The 21,447-nt window shown below is 38.1% G+C and overlaps 1 protein-coding gene across 2 annotated transcripts in view; it reads left to right on the top strand.

Moving 5' to 3' along the window:
- LOC106090264 (neural cell adhesion molecule 1) overlaps positions 1–21,447 on the top strand; it is a 782,082-nt gene that overhangs the window by 538,209 nt on the left and 222,426 nt on the right. For both annotated transcript variants that reach the window (XR_009397497.1, XM_059364284.1), the window contains exon 9: positions 20,763–20,893. Coding sequence is in view for 1 of the 2 variants with exons in the window: in XM_059364284.1 (XP_059220267.1) it covers positions 20,763–20,893 (131 nt within the window). In the remaining variant the exon portion in view is untranslated. The remainder of the gene's footprint in view (positions 1–20,762; positions 20,894–21,447) is intronic.

Raw genomic sequence — 21,447 nt, 5'->3', positions numbered from 1 at the left:
CCAGGGCTTGTCGGCTCCCGTTTTGATGCCTTCCCCTCCTGTCTCGATTGCGGCAGGGGGATTTTAATTCTCCTGCAATGCGCAAGACTTCAACGATGTGGTCTATAGTTCCTTAAGCAAGTGTTCAGCAACTACTGGTGAGTCGTCTCCTGATTCCCCAACCCCACCGCTTCTATAGACCTTTAGTTTCAACTTGTTGAATTCGTAGGATGCAACTCCTTTAGACTGGTTGAGGTCTGCGAGACAGCTGGAGTTTAGTACGATTACATTTCTCCGGTCACCATCAGCCTCATCCAATCTACCAAACTTCCAGTCGGGTGTTGAAAGATTGGGATTACATTCCCTCAGTCTTCCAAGTATGGATTCAGGATCTGAAGAAATCCCTAGTTTTCAAGCATGTGCCAGTGGTCGAGAAGGAATATCTACCTTCTTGACTAAATCTACTTGGCCAGATCTCATCAATCTTTTTTGGCGCACAACGATACATTTCAATTGAGCGTTGATCCTCGAAGGCAATTAGTCTGTATCGGCCCAGATACCAGCAGGCATAGTCACAAACTGAAGGCGACCCAGGAAATTTCGAAAGGGCATCGGAGTGTACTGATGACAGTCTATTGATTATCCCACTACAATTATTCCTAGGTATGCAGCCCTGTTCTTCTCCCTTGTCGAAAACTGTCATCACCTAACTGTCCCTAGCGACATCAGCAAAGGTTATTGGTCTATTGTCCGCCCTAGTTCTTTTAGGCGTGGGATGCCCTCCGGGTGACCGCAACTTTTTTCCAAATTTAGACGTAGTCTTTGGAGTGGCCTGTGCTGCAAATCTCCGAGCCCAATTTAAGGAGTCTCTATCCATATTAGTGAGAGTCTTAGGATCATTCGCACCAAGCCTGAGAGCGATGCGTTTTCTATTATTCCAACCTCTTAAAGAGCGTTTTGGTTTGCCGAACCAAGTGTCTTCGTCAAAAGCCCCTGTTGACCAGTCGTCTGTCAGCTAGTGGAGCCTGGAGCAGCCGTTCCACCAGTCGAGGTTTCAGTAGCAGTCAACATGTTACGGCCAGATAATATTATCATTCCTTAAAAAACAATATGCCTTTTTTACACATCAGAGTTACAACATTCCCGTAAAAAGGTGAAAATGGCGTACGTATGCAATGCATAAGCACCGACTGACCGACCATGAAAATTATGACAGCGAAAATATACTCCAGCACCAATTTTCTACAGTTTTGCCCTTTGTTTTAAATATCTCTTTCAAACTATCACTACAACAGCCATGACAACATTCACACCTTAATATATTAAAGTTGATACACGAAACATTAGACCGATTTGACCTAAATATAGAAATAAATATAAAAGATTTATCCTGACAAGAGCGAGATTAGACCAACACTTACTTAAGTCTCAGTAGTTTGCTGGACTGCTATGGAGAAAAAGTGCAACATAAGAACCATACAACAAGTTCAGAGAAAATGGTGTCTCATCATAGGCGGAGCGAAAAGAACGACTAGGGCACTGGAGACTATTCTAGATATCCGACCCATTGACATATAAATTCTACAGGCGGTGATCCAGACGATCATGGAATGTGTGAAGTGGTATGGTGCTAACGCGAGGACGTCGAGTGTGAACTTTTTTATCGACAGTAAAATTGCCATCAGGCCAATAACAACCAGGACGGTAAGGTCACAAACAGTCTTGGAGTGTTAAAAGGTGATTAACGCCTTCTCTGAGGATGGCAAAATCCGCATCATTTGGGAGCCGGGCCATAACGGAGTAAGTTGGAATGAGAAAGCAGACGATTTGGCAGTAAAGGCCAGAGGTCTTCCGTCAACAAACTTCGTTAATTCGAAGCCTTTCCGGGTCGACGAACTCCGAGTTAAGGACGTGGCCTACAAAACGCATTTAACACTTCGGAACAGCGAAGCGGTCGGTAGGACGACGTAAAGCCTATGGGGGATCCAGATAGTGAGAAGACGACGGTATTACTGAAATGAAGTAAGAATGAGGTTAGTACAGAAATCATAACTGGACACACAGGACTACAAGCCCTCTTATGTAAAGTCGATGCGGCAAGTGATAGCATGTGCATACGGGGAAGATGATGAGATATTGAAGTATTTCCTATGTCATTGTCCGGCTTTCGGGGCTAACAGAAACCGGTACTTAGGTGGGGACGCAATACCAGACATAATGACCAAGGGCGTGGAATGGAAAACAATTAAGGATTTTGTACGTAGCATAGAATTCTTAACTTAGATTTTCTGAATTCTGTCTATGGTCCTGTTTCTGCCGATAAATCTCCACCATTGTAAGGCCCCTTGGGCGGCACTAAAGGTCCTCCTGATGGGGGGATTTGACGTGGGGGAATGGTCCGTGGACTAAGAATTCGGGGATTTAAACTACTCAAGGGTACGGGGAATGGGAGACACAGAGTAAGGGTAAGTCTATCAAAATTTCGAAATAGACTCTTTTAAATGAATGAAAACAAGTAAAAGCGTGCTATGGATCGCATTTGTCAAGTTCTTCGCCCGGTGTCTCTTATAGACAAACAATAGATAAGAATTGCTATGCCATTGGAGCTCTATCATGATATGGACGGATTCGGGAAGTGCAAACGAGACATCGTTTTATATGGGAATTACATCAGGTTATAGGCGAATTTAGCCCATAGCTAACACGTATATTAGAGGTCATTGTGCAATATTTCAGACAAATCGGATGGTAATTGCGCCATCTGGGGGTTCAAGAAGTCAAAACTGAAGATCGGTTTAAATGACAGATATATAAGATAATGAGCCGATTTGAACCATACTTAACACAATTGTTGAGGTCAAAACAAACATTTTTGTGCAAAATTTGAGCCAAATCAGTTAGAACTTCCGCACTCAAGAGGCTCAAAAATTCAAGATCCAAGATCGCTTTACATGGCAGATGTCAGATCATGAACCGATTTACATCAAACTTGCCTCAGGTGGTAAAAGTTTAAAACAAAACACCTTGTGCAAAATTTCAGCCAATTCGGATAATAATTGCGCCCTCAAGAAGTTTAATCAGAAGATAGGTTTATATAGCAGCTATATCAAAACATGAACCGATTTAGCCCATTTGCAAACAAATTTCAAGCGCTTACCTTTACTCCTTCGAAAGTTAGCGTGCTTTCCACAGACAGACGGACGGACTAGCTAGATCGACTTAAAATGTTACGACGATCAAGAATGTATATACTTTAAAGGGTCTTAAAGTAATATTTCGAGCTGTTACAAACTGAATGACAAATTTTTTATACCCCCATCCTATGGTGGAGGGTATAAAAATAATATAAACTTTTGAGTTTAACATCTTACTAAATATAAACGGTAAAGATATATTTGGAACGGAATTTCGTACCTTCGCTTGTTCTCTATCGATCAAACGATTATTTTCCACTAATTTATTTTAGATGTTAGAACAAAAACACAAAATGGGACAAATATGTCCAATTCGTCCTCAAATATCTCCAATTCATCCTCATTTGCTGGTAATATTCATTCGCATGGTCATTCGCTCGGCTCACTCTCTTTTTGAAGAAATTACATAAATTGCCTGTTTCTTTGGCAAAACTGGTCATGTGGTGACTGTTTCACTTAAACAACGTAAGAGGTCAATACTGAGTAGTACACCACAAATTGTTTGCGTGAAATTTGGGAGAAATGACAAATTTTTTATACCCCCATCCTATGGTGGAGGGTATAAAAACAATATAAACTTTTGAGTTTAACATCTTACTAAATATAAACGGTAAAGATATATTTGGAATGGAATTTCGTACCTTCGCTTGTTCTCTGTCGATCAAACGATTATTTTCCACTAATTTATTTTGGATGTTAGAACAAAAACACAAAATAGGACAAATATGTCCAATTCGTCCTCAAATATCTCCAATTCATCCTCATTTGCTGGTAATATTCATTCGCATGGTCATTCGCTCGGCTCACTCTCTTTTTGAAGAAATTACATAAATTGCCTGTTTCTTTGGCAAAACTGGTCATGTGGTGACTGTTTCACTTAAACAACGTAAGAGGTCAATACTGAGTAGTACACCACAAATTGTTTGCGTGAATTTTGGGAGAAATTTCGAACAAAAGAAGACGAATCATTGTTCACTGCAACAATGCGAGCTTTCACATATCGGCTCAAACTAGAACCCTTGACCGGCCAAACGTCCAATTGAAGGATCTTTCGTACACTTCTGACTTGTCACCCAATGACGAATTTCATCGCCAGAAGATGCTGTTGAAGCGGTCAATAATCATGTTTTGGAGGTGACTCAGTCGGAAAAGCGCTTCGACAATTGGTTTGCTGGACAATACTTTGAAAAGCAATGAAATAATTTTTGATGATAATTATTTGAATTTTCATTGTTAGGCCAGAAATATATATGTATATATCAGCTCTCGTAATGATTGTCCAAATCTATACATTATACAGACGTATTACACAATCAGCAATTCAGTACTCAGATCATGACGGCCATCATTTGATATCCAATAAAATTCAAACATTGAGCTTAACCTTTTACCAATTTTCTCCATTTCTGCATTTCAATCAGTATGTCCCAATGTACAGACGTGTGAACAGGATTAGCGTCAAGTGCACATAGTTTAATATTAACACATTTCGTTACCAAAACTTATGATCTCACCAATATGAATCTCGCACATACTAATGCCATTTTGGCCTTACTTTACTGGGACAGCACAACTTTTACAGTTCACAGGTTTTTTTTTTTTTAATATATATTCAAAAGCATATACATACAAATAACGTCTTGTAGTGGAAGGGGCAAGACTTATGTGAGTTTGAGAAAACTGCTTTCAGGTTTTCTCTTCTTTTTTCCCAAGTCTGGTGTTATATATGTGATGTTACATAAAATTTTAATATGCGTTGAGCATTTTCGGTACATTATGACATGGTAAACGGCGTTTTCTTTTTATATTTCGTGAAGGGAAGCACAATATCAGGGAGACACTGCGCCATGAGTTGAATGAGGCTTTATATAGTATATCTACAACACCCACACACATGCGGAAGACAGTTTATGCGCCCTGCCATCTCCGGGCAAAAGCTTGCAATTCAGGACTTCATGTGAGTGAGTGTATGGGTGTGCTTGGATGTGTTTGTTTATTTCTACTCAGATTTATTTTTTTATAAATTATTACCGAGCAGTGTTTCACGGCAAATCGGTAAAGCACGCCTTCATTCCATTATTGTTTTTCCCGCTTGTAATGGATTTAAGGTTTTAAAGTTTATTCTCTTCCATGTAAGGTTTAAATGTTTATGCAGGTATTTGCGTCTCCCTTCCTTGTGCTCAATACGCACATACACACAAAAGTAAGAGCTCTTATTGTCCTTGTTGGGGTATCAGCAACCCACAGCAAGCTATGGAGAAATGACGTTATAAGCTGTAAGTACCCTAACTCAAGTCAAGGTTATGCATTAAAGAGCTTAAGAAGAGGTTAAGTACTTTTTGTTTCATTTTGTGTTTGTTGTTGGATTTTTTAATATTCCACATCCTCTGCATGAGTAACGCACAAAAGGTGTATATAAATTTCCTTATTTTGCTATTAAAAAAAAATCACATGCATGTGTTTGTGTATACATATTTCCTTGCGTAAACGCCTAAATTATGAAAATTTGGTGCTTTTTATAGTCACTTTTAGCACAGGCAAAGCGGCTTCTTCAAATATAAAACCCACACAAACGGTTAAGCTCTCATGACATGTGATTGAAATTTATTTGAACATCTTTACCATAAAGCACAAAAACGCAACCAAAAATGGAATTTTTCCCACACTCTTCCTTGTATAAAATTCTTCGCCATTCCATTAGCAACGTTTGCATTTATTTATGCCACAAACTATATTTACTGTAGTGCCAATTTAAATGCATTTTTCTTAACCTTTCGCGTGCTATGCGAATACATATTTACCTTTAAAATAAATAAAGCTCTAATTTTGAATCTTTACATAAATACCTTATATTGGAGCTAAAACAAAATAAATGTATATGGTCTGCGATGCATATGTGTGGGAAGGTATATCTTTAAACCGATATTGAAGAAACTTGGCGCTTTACTCTCATGAATGCTTTATATAAAAGTTCCGGATATTGTTATGTTTAATATAAAGTTGCAGCAACAAAAGGATAAGGATGCCAGTATATGTAGGTTCAAAAAAGTTAAAGAAATCATGTCACTCAGTCAGTCGTTCAAAATTGCCAGCGTTTTAATATAAAAATATTTTTTTCTTTAAAAATTTGCAAAATTGTACAAAATAGTTTTTCCAATTTACTTCAAGTTCTCATTGATTTTTGGCATCAAAACATAATAATTTTTTTTAATTCCTAATTTGCCCAAGAACATACCATAAGGAACAGGGGCAACATATCACACCACAATGAGTGCTGTCCAAATCAAGTTTCAGCTCATTGATAAGTGGACTCCTGTTTATAGCCAAGCCGAACTACTTGCCGCAGTACGAACCCTCTTTGGAGAGAAGTTTTTTCATGGATTCGGATACAGGATTCGAACCTAGGCGTTCAGCGTCATAGACGGACATCCCACATGCTAAAGCACTTTGAACTTCAACATCTTTTTTTTTTAATTTGACCCGACCAATTTTAATGACATTTATTCTTCTTTGACCTACATCTAAAATAAACGTTGATTTTATTTGTGTTACTTTGATGGGTTTGATTACTACTCCCAGAATCAAAATAAAAGTTGGTGCCAATCAATTTTTTAAGATATCACCATGCAGTTAGTAAGTTAGCACATATTAAACTATTTATCTTATATATAAATTTGAATTTGTGTTTGTTTGTTCCGTATAGACACAAAAACGGCTAAACCGATTACCTTGAAATTTTCAAAGATTGTGTAGGTTGGTCTGGAAGGAAACACAGGCTATATAATTTTTCGATAACGGAAGAGGGCGGACCCTGCCCCTAACCACAAAAGTACTACCAAAAAATAAAAGTGGACCGTTCGGAACAATATGGGACTGAAATGAAAGGCCGCCCCAAACCCAAAATTCCCCCAAACAGACATATGGAACGTTCCAATCAATATGGGGCTCAAATGAAAATTATTCGGCATTAGATTACAAATATGGTATGAAAAATTAGGTCCAAGTAATAGGAGGTTGCCCCACCCCCAAATGGGCATATTAGCCGACCATGGCTATATGACACTCAAATGAAAGATATTTGGGAGTAAATTACGAATACGACATTAAAATTTGAGTTCAAATCCAGGTGGCGCTTTTCTCCTAAAAATACGTCAAATAGCTTGATTGACCCACTATGACAATATGGAACTCAAATGAAAGGTATTTGAGAGTAGAAAACGAATTCGATATCCAATTTTGGAGCCAAGTGTTTGGGGGGATAAAAGTTCAGTTTAGGGAATACTTTAGGGCGTCACCCCCTAAACTGAACATCATATCCTACTATGGCAAATTGGAGCTTAAATCAATGTTATTTGGGGGTAAAGAACGAATACCGGTGGCCGCAAAACACCCTCCCAACGGTTCATATTTACCGACCATGGCAATATAGGGCTCAAATTAAAGTGATTTGGGAGTATTACACGAATTTGATATCCATATTTGAGTCGAAATGTCTGAGCTGCCATCGCTCCCCTAAAAAGCACTTCTCATTATCCTATTTTTTAAAAACACCAAATCTCGGATATTAGTCGTGCGATTCATTCAAAATTTTTTTGCGCTTTTAAAGTCACCAAGGAATGTAAGAAGGAGATTAAAGCCTTCTCTAAGGATGGCACAATCCGCATCGTTTGGTTGCCGGGCCATAATGGAGTAAGGGGAAATGAAAGGGCAGACGATTTGGCAGTGAAGGCCAGAGGACTGCCGTCGATAAACTTGATTGACCCGAAGCCTTTCAGGGCGACAAACGCATTTAACACTGTGGAACAGCGAAATAGTCGGTAGTAAGGCGAAAATCTTATGGGGTGATCCGGATCGTGAGAGGATGAGGCTATTACTGAAAGGAAGTAAGAAGGAGGTCAGTATATGTTTTGATGTCATAACGGGACACAGTGATAGCATGTGTAGTGCATGAGGGGAAGATGATGAGACGTTGGAGCATTTCCTAAAAATTAAAATGTTCTTCTCCAAAGTGACTTTTTAGTTCTTAGATTGCACAACAAGCTGATTATTGGCTTATGTGTATGTTTATAGTGGTATGGGGCAGATTAATATCTGCTCCCTCTTTTCAACCTAACCTAACGTAACCTACTGTCACCGAAAACAAAGCATGGTTTCTATTGTTGTAGTCTGGTGCCTCGGGAGCCGTTCAAAATCCATCAAATGGATATATAGACCAATCGCGACAATTTAGCTTCATAGGCGTACCTATGCTACAATGGCACGAATTCGATATTCATATTCAGGGTGTAGTGTCCGCACACTAAAAAGATATTATAGATTAAAGAAGGCGCAGCGGAGCGGGCCCGATTCGGCTAGTTTTCTATAATTATGGCGTTGATACTGTTTTAATTCCCTACACCACTACTGTGGTACAGGGCATTTGTTTGTAATATTCAGAAGGAAGAGAGGTAGACCCATTAACAAGTGTACCGGTCGACTCAGAATCGCTTTCTGATTCCATGTTAATTTCTGTACAAAGTACAGGTCGCACTTTTATTTCGATCGTCTTAAAATTTGGTACAGGCATGTTTTTCGGCCTAGAGATGAAGCTTATAGAAATTGGAAAAAATTGGGTTCAATTAGGATATAGCTCCCATACATATGTTTGTCCGATTTGCAGTAATAAAGCAGCTAGCGCAATTATTGACCACTCTTGCCGAAATTTATCTGAGAAATTTGCTTGAAATCGGTTCAGACTTACATATAGCTCTCATATATATATTCGTCAGATTTTGAGAAATATTGCAATAAAGTGCTCAATTTCATATAAATCGGTTCAGTTTTAGATATAGCTGTCATGTATGTATATCGTCCGATTTTCAATCCAAGAGCCACTGCCAGCGCATTTATTGACCAACCTTGCCAAAATTGTACACAACGCTTCCCTCGACGACTACCACAACATCTGAGTTCAGATTCTGATATATTGTTAGATATTATTACATTTTGTACATATTTGCTCAAAATTTGATACGGATCGTTTAATAGCCCATTTGAAAACATCTGCCGAGGTCCATCAAAGTTGCTTCAGAAATGAATATAGCTTCCACATTGTAGGTGAAGGGTATTATACAGTCGGCACGGCCCGAATTTTGCCCATCCTTACTGATTTTTAATTTGACAAATAAAACACAAAATTACCTCATTCTTATATTGATTTCTATTCTCATAAAAAATTGTATACTAATGCTTCACATTTACGGGGCGACATTTGCAAAATGTTGCCCTCTCATAGTGTTACACTTTTTGCATTTTGAATCGAACATGTTCATATGTTAATGTGCAGTTATTTCGACAAAATAATACGGTAAAAATCGCATCCTCGACTTTGCAAGAAGAACTTTCTAGCATTACATCTAATATGCCGTTATCTAAATCAAACGCCTTCACTATTACAATTCATATATATTTATTTTTAATACTTTGCCGCAATTTTCCAAACCTTCAATAAATTTTGACTTCTTCTTCTACTGTTCAAACAAAATTTTGCTTGAATATAAGCCGCTGATTTTAAGTGCGACATTCTTGGCATGGTGTAAGAAATGCAAAATTTTTCCACTCTCTGTAGGCAACACCATAACAAACGAACATTACACCCGGGGGTAGGGTTACATTTTTTAGACAAACGAAAACAAAATTTCGATTTCAGTGCAATATGTCGAAAAAATGCAAAACTTTTTGCACAACCGAAATCAACATTAGTAAAAACCCTTTCCTTATAATTTTGCTTTGGGTTTCGTCAAGCCCTAAACGAAGCGTAAATAAGCGAAAACAAGACAAATCCCCAAGGGACAAAACTTTAAATTGGCAAAAGTAACACATGCGGGAAATTAGTCAAGGCAAAGTATAACAAGTAAATGCGTGCAAAGTTCGGCCTGTCCGAATCTTATGAACCCTTCACCATGGATCGCATTTGTCAAGTTCTTTGCAGGATATCTCTTTATAGGTAAACAAAAGATAATGGATAAGATTTGCCATGCTGTTGGAGTTATACCTAGTTATGAACGTATTGGGGCCATACTTGGTTTGGCGGTTGAAGAACAAAGTAGAAGTCATTGTACAAAATTGCAGCCAAATTTAATAAGAATTGCGCCTTATAGTGGCTCCATAGTTATATAGTCTTATAGTTACAGACCGATTCAGACTATATTTTGCAAGTACCTTGAAGGTCATAGAAAAAATCGTCGTGCAAAATTTCAGCCAAATCATGTATGAATTGCTCCCTCTTGATGCTCGAAAAGTATAATCGATTTATACGGGAGTTATAAATGGTTATGGTTATGGTTATGAACATATTTGGACCATACTTGGCATACTAGTTGGAAGTAAAACAAGTAAAAGCGTGCTAAGTTCGGCCGGGCCGAATCTTATATACCCTCCACCATAGCTCGCATTTGTCGAGTCCTTTTCCCGGCAAAATACGTCAAGCAAAATTTCAGCCAAATCGAATAGAAGCTCAATAAGTTAAGTCCCAAGATCGGTTTATATGAGAGCTATGTCAGGTTATGAACCGATTTGAACCATACTTGGCACAGTTGTTGGATATCATAACAAAACACGTCGTGCAAAATTTCATTCCAATCGGATAAGAATTGCGCTCTCTAGAGGCTCAAGAAGTCAAGACCCAAGATCGGTTTATATGGCAGCTATACCAGGTTGTGGACCGATTTGAACCATACTTGGCACAATTGTTGGATATAATAACGAAACACGTCGTGCAAGATTTCATTCCAATCGGATAAGAATTGCGCACTCTAGAGGCTCAAGAAGTCAAGACCACAGATCGGTTTATATGGCAGCTATATCAGGTTATGAACCGATTTGAACCATACTTGGCACAGTTGTTGAATATCATAACAAAACACGTTGTGCAAAATTTCATCTCAATCGGATAAGAATTGCGCACTCTAGAGGTTCAAGAATTCAAGACCCAAGATCGGTTTATATGGCAGCTATAACAAAACATAGACCGATATGGCCCATTTACAATACCAACCGACCTACACTAATAAGAAGTATTTGTGCAAAATTTCAAGCGGCTAGCTTTACTCCTTCGGAAGTTAGCGTGCTTTCGACAGACAGACGGGCGGACGGACGGACGGACAGACGGACGGACATGGCTAGATCGACATAAAATTTCACGACGATCAAGAATATATATACTTTATGGGGTCTCAGACGAATATTTCGAGTAGTTACAATCAGAATGACGAAATTAGTATACGCCCCATCTTATGGTGGAGGGTATAAAAAAACACTTCGTTAACATTTCATTCCAATCGGTCAATAATTGCGGAAAAAATACACTTCGTTAACATTTCAGCCAAATCGGTCAATAATTGCGCCCTCTATCGGCACAAAAATCAAGATCATTACGCTTAAAAAATTTATGTGCCAAATTTTAAGATGATCGGATGAAAATTGCGACCTGTACTTTGTACAAATTAACATCGCCAGACAAACGGACATAGCAAAATCGAATCAGAAAGTAATTCTGAGTCGATCGATATACTTATCAATGGGTCTCTCTTCCTTCTGGGTGTTACAAACAAATGCACTACGTTATAATGGTGTAGAGTACAATTACTCATGGGAGTTGTTGTTTTTGCTCGTTTTATTACCTACTTTGTTATAGATCTTTCATTATCTTGTAAATATAAGCAAGCAATGTATTTGCCTTAGAAGTTCTTGTTGTATTTTTTTGCACCTGGCAGCCATTTGTCTGTTGTTCTAATGATTTTTGTAATTAGTCATACCAGCGGTTTTATGCCAAATGCCATTCGCACTCAAACGAGCTGCTCAACATAACTAATGCTCTTTGCTCAGTCAAAAAAAAAAGAGTGTGTCTATGCTAGTGACAATCACACAATTAAAATTATTTGCAAGCCAATGGTCTTGCCTGGGTTTATTTTGCTGTGTACGTACACAGTAATACACAACACGATGTACGCTCAAATGCTCACCTCTTCTCTCTAGTATGAGAGACGCAAGAGAATAATTATTGATCCGATAAACGAATAATGATTTGGGGCTATCGAAACACATTTGCCATTAAAGTGTTTTCGAATTTACCACAAAAGAAAGGTCTTTCACCGTTGGTCAAGCTGCTAAATGGTTTATAATACGTTTGATATGTTCAAGCGAAACGTTACACAAACCAAAAACTTCATAATAAAAGTATTTTTTGTCGTAAAAATGTATCAAACGTTTCATTTTTTTGAGTGTATGCGCCCTTAGTACCTCAGTACCAATGACTTAGGTCTGATCATAACGTTATATTTAGCCTGCTAACTAGGTAGGTTAAAAAATTGGTATAAGTCCCATATAAACAAATCTTCTGATATCACTTCGTAAGACCCCAAAAGACTTAATCATTATCCAATTTAAATGTTGTATAAATTACATTAATATAAACTATGTTAAGTAGTATAAATATTTACCAAAAATCAAGGTGCTGGTCACCTAAAATTCTCATCGACCGATTTTACCAGTTGTTGTCGAATTTGGTTGAAATTAAGTGAGTGAAGTATTTTTATACGTACTCCAAATAGATGTAGATGCATTATAAACTGATTTTACCATTGGGTCGAAAAGTTCGACTATGGACATGTTAAAACTATTTTCTATTTGAATTATATTGAAATGGTGCCGGTAAGACATAGTGGCAAATCAGTTGCAACTGAACTTTAACTTCGTGATTATAGTTAAACAGTCCACATTTCAAAACCCTGACAATCTTCCTTATTCTCTTTAATATACATTTCTCCTTACGTTGGTTGTAGTGTTTTGTTCTTCGTCACTTTTGTGTGGTTTCCGAACAATTCATTACAATCTGCCTTTGCTAGAAAATAAAAACACTTATACCCTGACAAAGACATCTGAGTGTGGGTTGCAAAGTACAAACAACAGCAGCCACAACAAAAGGAAATTATAAAGGATAGCAAAGCCAAAACCAATTTATTTCCTGGGCCCGTTTTATGCCAGGCTCCAGAACCACCCTAGGTATGGTCGATGTCAGTTGTGTGGCAAAGTCTTGAATTATTGGTATTAGTTCATGGCAACCATGGCTCTATTGTGTCTTTTTTATACCCTCCACCATAAGATGGGGGGTATACTAATTTCGTCATTCTGTTTGTAACTACTCGAAATATTCGTCTGAGACCCCATAAAGTATATATATTCTTGATCGTCGCGACATTTTATGTCGATCTAGCCATGTCCGTCCGTCTGTCCGCCCGTCTGTCTGTCGAAAGCACGCTAACTTCCGAAGGAGTAAAGCTAGCCACTTGAAATTTTGCACAAATACTTCTTATTAGTGTAGGTCGGTTGGTATTGTAAATGGGCCATATCGGTCCATGTTTTGATATAGCTGCCATATAAACCGATCTTGTGTCTTGACTTCTTGAGCTTCTAGAGTGCGTAATTCTTATCCGATTGGAATGAAATTTTGCACGACGTGTTTTGTTATTATATCTAACAACTGTGCCAAGTATGGTTCAAATCGGTCCATAACCTGATATAGCTGCCATATAAACCGATCTTGGATCTTGACTTCTTGAGCCTTTAGAGGGCGCAATTCTTATCCGATTGAAATGGAATTTCGCACGACGTGTTTTGTTATGATACCCAACAACTGTGCCAAGTATGGTTTAAATCGGTCCATAACCTTATATAGCTGCCATATAAACCAATCTTGGGTCTTGACTTCTTGAGCCTCTAGAGGGCACAATTCTTATCCGATTTGAATGAGTTTTTGCACGAAGTATTTCGTCATGAAATCAACAACTGTGCCAAGTATGGTTGAAATCGGTCCATAACCTGATATAGCTGTCATATAAACAGATCTGGGGATTTGACTTCTTGAGCTTCTAGAGAGCGCAATTCCTATCCGATTTGGCTGAAATTTTGCATGACGTATTTTATTTTTACTTTCAACAACTGTGTCAAATAAGGTTCAAATCGGTTCATAACCTGATATAGCTGTGATATAAACCGATCTGGGATCTTGACTTCTTGACCCCTAGAGGTCGCAATTATTATCCGATATGCCAGAAATTTTGTACGACGGATCCTCTCATGACCATTAACAAACGTGTTTATTATGTTCTGAATCGGTCTATAGCCCGATACAGATCCCATATAAATCGTTCTCTCTATTTTCCTTCATGAGCCCCAATGGGCGCAATTCTTACACGAATTGCCTGAAATTTTACACAGGTCTCCAACATATAATTTAATTGTGGTCCGAACCGGACCATATCTTGATATCATTTTAATAGCAGAGCAATTTTTTCCTTATATCCTTTTTAGCCTAAGAAGAGATGCCGGGAAAAGAACTCGACAAATGCGATCCATGGTGGAGGGTATATAAGATTCGGCCCGGCCGAATTTAGCACGCTTTTACTTGTTTTCGTTTCTCATCAGCTACCCTGCAGCTTCCTTAATGTCTTCTTGTTGCTTGGTTGTTTTCTATTCTCCATAATTTTGTTGAGCACCATGACTGCCCACTGCTTGTGGAGTTGTAGAGTGCTCTGCAATGAGTTACGTTTACGCACCGGGGCTAAATATCGAAAAGGACTTTCATGTGGTAAAGCCTGCTGCCTGCACCAATAAAAGCAGTGAATCTTTCAATTGAAATGTATTGAACAAATGCGTAATTTGGCCGAAATGAAGTAGGTAGGAGCCAACGCTTTGGGAATAAGTTTATCTTTGGCATTGTTTTTACTTGGGGCTGTTGGTGTTTTTCTTTTTGTGTGTTGCTGAGGACTCAAGGCATTTTGTGTTCTGTCTGGTGTTGTGGGTAATGGCGCACGATGTTTTTGTGGAAATTGCTGCCTTGCCTTTTCTCTCTATTCTTTTTTTGTTTTGATCCTTGATCCTTGAGGCTTATTGGTTCGGTAGTGGCGGTGGCAATTCGCACCCTTGGCTAATTGGTCTCGCAGAAATATGATAATTTTCCTGTTTTGTTTTATTTACTATGGGCTGGCTGGTTCTCTGCAAATCCCATTTTGCTTTGTTTGCATCCATTAAGAAGGGTTAATATTTGAGTTAAAGGAGTTTGTTTAAAGTTTTCAAAGCAATTAGCAGCGTTACGAAAAGTTTTTGTTTAATTCTTTTTTTCCATCCTCCCTTGCACTAATAATTATCGATTGGAAAAATCTATGCTAATTAAGTGGAAATCAGCCTTGTGTTTTTAGGCATCAATTACCCCCACTCATTTTACCTAGCGAGTGATTGGTTGCTTGGCCTTTAGCGTTGGCCAAATAATAGCATACCACTGGAATGCGAATACACTTTAAAATGGTTTTGGGTACGAATTTCATTTCAGTTCTAATAGAAAGCATTCTAAATTTCCTACGGTTTTAATAACATTGTGGTGTAGAATATATTATTCAGAAATTCTAAATCGATTTAATGAAGGTCATTCATGCGTCCATGCATGTAAACGATTTAGGGAGCGGGGGAGGAAACGGAGATTGTAACCATCATGATAGGATATAACAAGTCAGCAATATTCCCTTAGAAGTGAACTCAAACTGTCCTTCAGGGCCCTAAACGAACAAAAAGGGCAAATTGGAGGAAAACTCATTGACAAAGTTAAATGAATGCGTCAGCAGATTAAGCATTTGAAAATGAAATGATTGGCTATAAGACCGAAATATCAAACACAAAATATTCCTTATATTAAAAGCTTTAATGCTTCTTGGAAAAGTAATAGTCTCATATGTTGACTAAAATTATTATTCTTAGTGTCAAATTTGATTAGTCCCGATCTTAAGGGAACACCTAATCCTTTTCTTGTTTACTTCCCGCCAACCACAATTGCATTAGCAGCGTTAGTTGAAAAATTTTCTTTAATGCCATTACATAAATACATCCATATATATGATAGGCACGGATTTTCTTTAGCATAGTTTTATACAACTAGACAAAAAAGGAAATATAAAAATCTGTTACCAAAGAAAACTTTTAGTCCTGCGTACAAAATGTGTAATGGGACACTTCATCTTCACAAGCTTAGAGCAGTATGCTTCTAGAACGCCAATCATCATTATCGTATTAGAGTGGCCCGATAATGTCAGCTGACAAGAAACGCGGCAACGAGAACGACGAAAACTGTGTAGAATATTTGATGGTGTGACTCGTGTTACGTTTCCTCATTAAAATTCACTTAAATAAACGCTCAAATGTTAGACTCTCATTATTTTTTCATTTATTCATTTTTTGTTGGTTTTCACATTTTGGTTTTTTGTTCACATTTCTTTGTTGTTGGGAAACAGCGCCAATTTGCTCACTCTTCACTTCATCTCATCGTCAAATGGTGGTGGTGTTTGTTACACATATGGGGTATTACACAAAGAATTAACATCACAGAGTGATAAATTTTTTTTGTCAGATCAGGTTTTATACACTCCACGGTAGGAAGGAGGTATACTAACTTCATCATTCTGTTTTCAACATCCCGAACTTATCGCACTCTTACTCAAATATATAATTTTGAACTAATTTCTGTAGGTGCCAAAGATTTCAAATCCGGAGATAAAGGATCTTCACTCATAGAAAAAAGTCTGCTGAAAATAGCAAACTCTGTCTGCTGACTGTTTGTAGTTAATTTTGCTACTTTTACAGCAACAGTTCTGCAATTTCAGAATAGCACGCTTACTGCTGAAAAGTCTGTTGCTTGCTGAAACTGACTGCTATTTAATTATAAAGGGGATATTAGAAGAAGAAATAAAATACAAATGTAAATGTGTGTCTCAGTGGATGTTTATAACCACAACTGAATGTATACTTATCATAATCTCTTTTCTCTAAATATAGAAGCAAAAGGCCATGCCAGTCAGGTACACATTAGTAGAGGAATAACAAAAAATGCGAGCAAGTTCAGCCATATTTCGAAATATATACCAATGGATGCGATGTGATGCGTACAAGGAATCTGTTGATCAGTTAGCTTCTATACAAAATTTTTAAAAGAAGTCATCGTGCGAAATGCCACTCAAATCAGATAGTTTTTGATCCCTCCGAAAGCTCAAGATGTCAAATCAAGAGATCGATTTGATCTCTTTCTAGTGATAATTAACGCTATGAAATAAGTGAAATATAAGAATATTTAAGTAATGTTGGGGGGAAACATGGAAAAATTCAAGCGAAATTTTATGATTCTTGAAAATAAGTAAACTAACTGGTAAAATGAAAACTTAGGTTTAATTGCACCAAACATTTCCAAAAATGTTGGAGGCAAGAAAAAGAGTTTTCGTTGTGTTCAGCCTTCTACCAGTTTTAAAAATTATCAGCAACCGAGCTTATAAAGAGGAAAAGAAAAATGCATCTAATGTTTTAACGTTGTTGAACTCAAGCTAAACTATTGCCACAAAAATTAAAGTATATTGAAGTTTGTGTCAGACGGATCACAAAAATTCCAACCACGAAGCCAGTGGTATTTTGATTCAATGATAAAAATTTTTTATTACAATCCGGTACGAAAACGCGAAATGCTAATATATACCCAAGTTGGAAGGCGTTGCCAATTGCTAAGAAAATATTTAATCCGAGTGAGCTGAAGTCTACGACAATGTAGATGCAAGTATGGATGATCACACTGCATCTAGAATCGTAGAATTATAATCAAATTTGTTAAAAAATATAACACAATCGGACATTGTCCGAGAGCAGACAATCTGTTTCTATTACAAAAAAAAAAAAAGCTAAATAAAATAGCTTTTTCCACGTCGAGAGGTGCGGAGAATTTTTTAGAATTTTATGTAGATTGCGTATACGATTTTTATTATACCCTCCACCATACGATGGGGGTATACTAATTTCGTCACTCTGTTTGTAACACCTCGAAATATGCGTCTAAGACCCCATAAAGTATATACAATATATTCTTGATCGTCGTGACATTTTAAGTCGAACTAACCATGTCCGTCCGTCCGTCCGTGTGTCGAAAGCACGCTAACTTTTGAAGGAGTAGAGCTAGCCACTTGAAATTACGCACAAATACTTCTTATTCGTGTAGGTCGGTTGGGGTTGTAAATGGGCCAAATCGGTCCATGTTTTGATATAGCTGCTATATAAACCGATCTTGGGTGTTGACTTTTTGAGCCTCTAGAGGGCGCAATTCTCGTTCAATTTTGCGCATAGCATTTTGATATCACTTCCAACATTTATGCGAAGTATGGTCCAAATCGGTCCATACACTGATATAGCTGCCATATAAACCTATCTGGGATTTTGAGTTCTAGAGGCTCTAGAGTGCGCAATTCTCATCCGATTTGACTCAGATTTTGTACAACGGCTTCTCCCACGGCCTTCAACATACGTCTGCAATGTGGTATGAATCGATTCATAGCTTGACACAGCTCCCATATAAACCGATCTCCCGATTTTGCTTCTTGAGCCCCGAATCGGACTATAACTTGATATAGCTCCTCCTCCTCCTCCGTTTATATTCATTTTTCTTTGTTTGCCTAAAAAGTGATACTGCGTAAAGAACTCGACAGATGCGATCCATCTTACATGTGTTTTTTTTTCCATCTATACAATCACCATCAACCCGCCCTAATGTATATTCTTGATTGTCTTGATATTTTAAGTCCGTTGTCCGTCAGTCTGTCTGTCGAAATGACACCAACTTTTAAAAAGGTTAGGTGTTTGAAATTTTACACATATGCTTCTTGTTAGTGCCGGTTATTTGAGATTGTATATGAGAAAATCGATCGATGTTTTGATATGAACCGGTCTATCAGTTTGAGCTCTTGAGCCTCTAGATGCGCAATTCTTATCCGATTTGGCTGATATTTTGTACTATGACATTTCTTGCCCTTCAGCCTACGTGCCAAATATGGCCTGATTTATCTTCCGTATAAACTAATCTCTCATTTTAACTTCTTGAAATTTTGCACAATGACCTTTATTATGATCTTCATCATCCAAACCAAATATTGCCCGAATCGGCCCATAATCCAATAGCATAGCAATTTCTTTGTATGGAGTGCAAATAGATACCAAGCAAAGAACTTGACAAATGCAAGGTCCTCAAGTCACTTGCTGGCAGCACTTACAAAGCAATTGGCCGGTCTGTGGTAAGTTATGCAGCGCCAGTGTGGTCTGGTCAACTTTGTGACACGCAGTGGAATAATATTCAGATCTGTCAGAATGCCGCCCTTCGAACTACGACGGGCTGTCTCCACAGTTCTCATGTGGACCATTTCCATCAGGAGACAAAGATCCTACCAGTGCGAAGACATAACTACATGCTGTCTAAGCAATACCTTTTGGGCTGTTATCGCAGAAACCATACAAATCATCATCTTGTGGATAGATATCCACCGCCCAGAAGCCTTAAGGTAGATCTACATGATCTAAAGCGTGACAACGCTACAAGAGAGAACCTCTAGATCAAGCGGCATATCAAGCAGGTCTAAACAACATTCATGCAGACACGGTAGCAGATGCGGCAATTGGCTACCGGGTGAATGTAGTCTTTGGAGAACGACCGCCACCCATTGCACCTGAAGAAATCGACCTCCCCCGGCAAACCAGAGTAGTTCTGGCTCAATTACGTTCCAGCAGATGTAGCCGCCTCCATTCCTACAGAGCTAGGATTGATGCCGATGTGCAAGATGTATGTCCCGATTGTAACCAGGGACCGCACCATACACGTCACCTGTTTAACTGACCCACTCGACTTAGACCCAGATCCCTGTGGATGCACCCCATCTTAGTCGCAGAGTTCCTGGGTCTTGACACTCAACAGAATCAATTAGACGAAAGATAGAACACAATAAACTGCTACAACAACAACAAATGCTATCTATAGTGGAGAGTATATAAGATTCGGCCCGTCCAAACTTATCACGCTTTCACTTGATTTTGTGTCTTAGATTTTATCATTAGTTACATTTTCCGATTTTACTTCGTATTATAGCATTAAAATATCAAGTAATATTTTTTATCAAATTTGGAAAAGATGTGAGCATTTCCTTGGGGCATACCTCATATAGTAATCAGAATTACTTCACAGACAAATAAACTCTGACATCTTGCGTTTTTTGTGTCAAAGAACAATTATTGTAATTTTCTTACGGCGACATTGGAGGAGGCGAAGATTGCGAGTGGAATGATGTTTGGGTGTATTTTGATGGCTGTGCCAAAGGGAGGCGGGCAGGAAGAAGAGGACAGAAAAGGAGGATTAGTTGGAAACTTAAGTGGGTTAAGTTAAAGTTGTTCCTTTGTGCTTCGCCTTGTTGCCTTGGTAGGGAATCTTAAAGAAATTGTTTGACAAACTTTCGAACAAAGCTGACACTGATGGTTGTGATGACAATGTTTTGATGTTAGGCGTCAGGGCAATGTTGATTCGAGTAGTGATAATAGTGGTGATGACAATGGTGCTGAAGGTGATGATAAAATCGAGGGTGAGGTATTGACTCCAAGTTGTGTGGGAAGCATGTCATGGAATTGACTTTTATTGTAAGGAAGCTGTCATTGTTGTTGCTTATGTCAACGGAGTTCCTATACTAAGTATTTTTTTTTTCTTTTTTACAGATCCACCTTTAGTTACCTTGCGTTTGGGCTCAACACTTTCACCGGATGACATTAAAGAAGGTGACGACGTCTATTTCGAGTGTCACGTACAATCGAATCCTCAATGGCGCAAACTTTTATGGCTCCATAATGTAAGTATTTTTATATCTTTTGAAAACTAAAGCAAAACGTTGATGGCGGTAGCAACAATCAACTTGAAATCGTGCCTCAATTTTTGACGAACTTGGCTTTACTTGAAATTCCTTCTCTTCTTCTTGCCAAAAGTTGCATTAAAAATTCAATTAGAAAATTTTCTAAAACCAAGACTGTGTTGAATTTTTGAACTAAAATGAAAATAGCCTTTTATTCATAGTCGACACTAAACAGGAGGCATTTCGTTGTTAGTAGAATACATTAGTGCTGCAAAAATATACAAAATTAATAAAACCATTAAAAAAATATAAAAGTCGGATGCAGCCGAAGATGTTATACTCGAAACGATCATTTACTCATTCGCGTATACTCAAACTTTTATTTTGAGTTATAACTAATTATAAAATAGCAATCGGACGGATCAGATTTTTTTCTAACATCTGCAGTAAAATATTGATTACTGGAAACAAAAATCAAAAACCCTGGGAAATCGTTAACTGGATGTTAACTTGATCGTCGTAAAATTCTAAAACGATGTGCGTCCGTCTGTCTG

This window comes from Stomoxys calcitrans, chromosome 3 (genome assembly GCF_963082655.1).
Source record: "Stomoxys calcitrans chromosome 3, idStoCalc2.1, whole genome shotgun sequence".
NCBI classification, from domain to species: domain Eukaryota; kingdom Metazoa; phylum Arthropoda; class Insecta; order Diptera; family Muscidae; genus Stomoxys; species Stomoxys calcitrans.
This window is presented reverse-complemented; position numbering and strand designations above follow the sequence as displayed.